Here is a 2,006-nt window from a genome sequence, read left to right as displayed (position 1 = left end):
CTCCTGGGTTCAAGCAATTCTCCTGCCTCAGCCTCCCGAGTAGCTGGGACTACAGGCACGCACCATCATGCCCAGCTAATTTTTTGTATTTTTTTTAGTAGAGACGAGGTTTCATCATGTTGACCAGGATGGTCTCGATCTCTTGACCTCGTGATCCACCCGCCTCGGCCTCCCAAAGTGCTAGGATTATAGGCGTGAGCCACCGCGCCCGGCCCAGATTCTTTCTTAGAAGAAAAAAAGATGAAGCCAATAAAGTTGTGAAAAATCTCTGAAATTTAAGGGACTAGTTTAAAATTTAAAAAAACCCTTTGATGTCTCCCTTAACAGATTCTCATGAAACATGGCTCCTGCAAAATGTGAGAAATGTTAAAAGCTGTTCCTGTGAATACAGTCATGTGCTCATAAAGACATGTCAATCAGTGGTGCACTACATGTACTAGTGGTCCCATAAGATTATAATATACTGTATTTTTACATATTTGCAATGTTTAGGTAGACAAATACCCTGGTGTTACAATTGCCTCTGATATTCAGCACAGTCACACATACAGATTTGTAGCCTAGGAGGAATAGGCTGTACCATATGATCTAGGTATGGCGTAGGCTGTATCATCCAGGTTTCGCTAAGTAACACTCTGTGATGTTGACACCAGGACAAAAATCACCTAATGACGCATTTCGCAGAATACATTCCCATTGTTAAATGATGCATGGCTACAGTTATTAGAATTAATTGATTGTCTTTAGCCTAGATTCTCAAATTGTATGTTGGTAAAGGACTGTTTTTTCCTACCTGTTGAGAATGGATACTTTTGAAAAAATATAGTAACATTGTTGCAGTGTCTCAGGATTACTCTCCATTTCTGTACTTTCCTTCAGCTGGCAAGAAATAGTTCATAGTCAGTCTTTAAAGAATATTCCTACAGTGCTTTGATAAAGAAAATTAAGTTATAGTGATTTAAAATGACATTTAAAATAAGTGGCTCTTTCTTTTGAAAAGACCAGAGTTTAGTTCATTGTGTGAGTATGAGCCTAGGCACTGGGTAAGCTCTTGGGATGTGGCAGTGAACAAATCACAGGCCTTGCTCCTTAGCAGTTCATTGTTTGGGGTTATGAACACATATAGAGATCATTTCAATACAGCGTGCAAAGCGGGACCTACTCCAGGTGCTAAAGAACATGTTATGGAGAAGATTCACCTGCCCCACCCTGGCTTAGGAGAAGAGGAAGACTGGGGTTTCCTTTAAAAAACAAAAAAACAAAAGAAAGGTGACATGAATTGACCCAGAAAGATAAGTTTTTAATGAGTATGTGTTTATGAAACTGTATTCAAAAAATAAAAGTCTTTTCTGTAAAATAGTACTAGGTAACATTGTTTTGACTATGTGTGTGTATTAATTATGTATATCTCTTGTTATCCAGACTGGAGATTGGACATGGTTGAAAGAGTTTTATCAAAGACTGATTGATCAGAAGTGGCAGAGGAAGAAAAAGAGCAAAGAACACTGGTATCAAAAGGCAATTCTTTCCAAGTTTTTATATTACAGGTACTTGGCTAGTTTTTTATCTTTAAAGAGAAAAAATGAAATTCTGATCTAAAATTTAGTTTGAAGCTTATACAAGTAATAATTTAAGTTTTGCCCCTATGATATTGTTAAGATTTGTCCATATTTCTTTTTTGTAAGATGTATGCTTAATTACAGAGTGTAGTTTTTATAAACTGGGGGACTGTTGCATAAAGTTAACTTTAGTAACTGATTCTTTTTATTTCTGCTTTGGCCAGCATCAATGGAGATGGAGCCGCTCAGCCTGTCCCATCTACTGCAGAACAGCAGGAATCATCCAGTTCAGATCAGACAAATGATTCTCAAGGGGCTTCATGGCCTGCTCCCTTCGAAATGCCTTCTTCAGTTTCTGAAGATCCCAGTGCTTCCAGTCAGGTTAGTACTTAAATGCTGATTCTGGAAATTCCCTTAGGAAGACAAAGCCTTTTTTAACATCTTGTA

At 37.9% G+C, this 2,006-nt stretch overlaps 1 protein-coding gene across 3 annotated transcripts in view; it reads left to right on the top strand.

Annotated features, from left to right (window-relative positions):
• The window catches only part of EDRF1 (erythroid differentiation regulatory factor 1), a 46,672-nt gene that overhangs the window by 5,093 nt on the left and 39,573 nt on the right, over positions 1–2,006 (top strand). For all 3 annotated transcript variants that reach the window (XM_017537899.1, XM_017537900.2, XM_037741791.1), the window contains exons 5-6: positions 1,423–1,547; positions 1,784–1,940. In XM_017537899.1, coding sequence (XP_017393388.1) covers positions 1,423–1,547; positions 1,784–1,940 — 282 coding nt within the window. The remainder of the gene's footprint in view (positions 1–1,422; positions 1,548–1,783; positions 1,941–2,006) is intronic.

This window comes from Cebus imitator, unplaced genomic scaffold (genome assembly GCF_001604975.1).
Source record: "Cebus imitator isolate Cc_AM_T3 unplaced genomic scaffold, Cebus_imitator-1.0 Scaffold107, whole genome shotgun sequence".
Taxonomy (NCBI): Eukaryota; Metazoa; Chordata; class Mammalia; order Primates; family Cebidae; genus Cebus; species Cebus imitator.
This window is presented reverse-complemented; position numbering and strand designations above follow the sequence as displayed.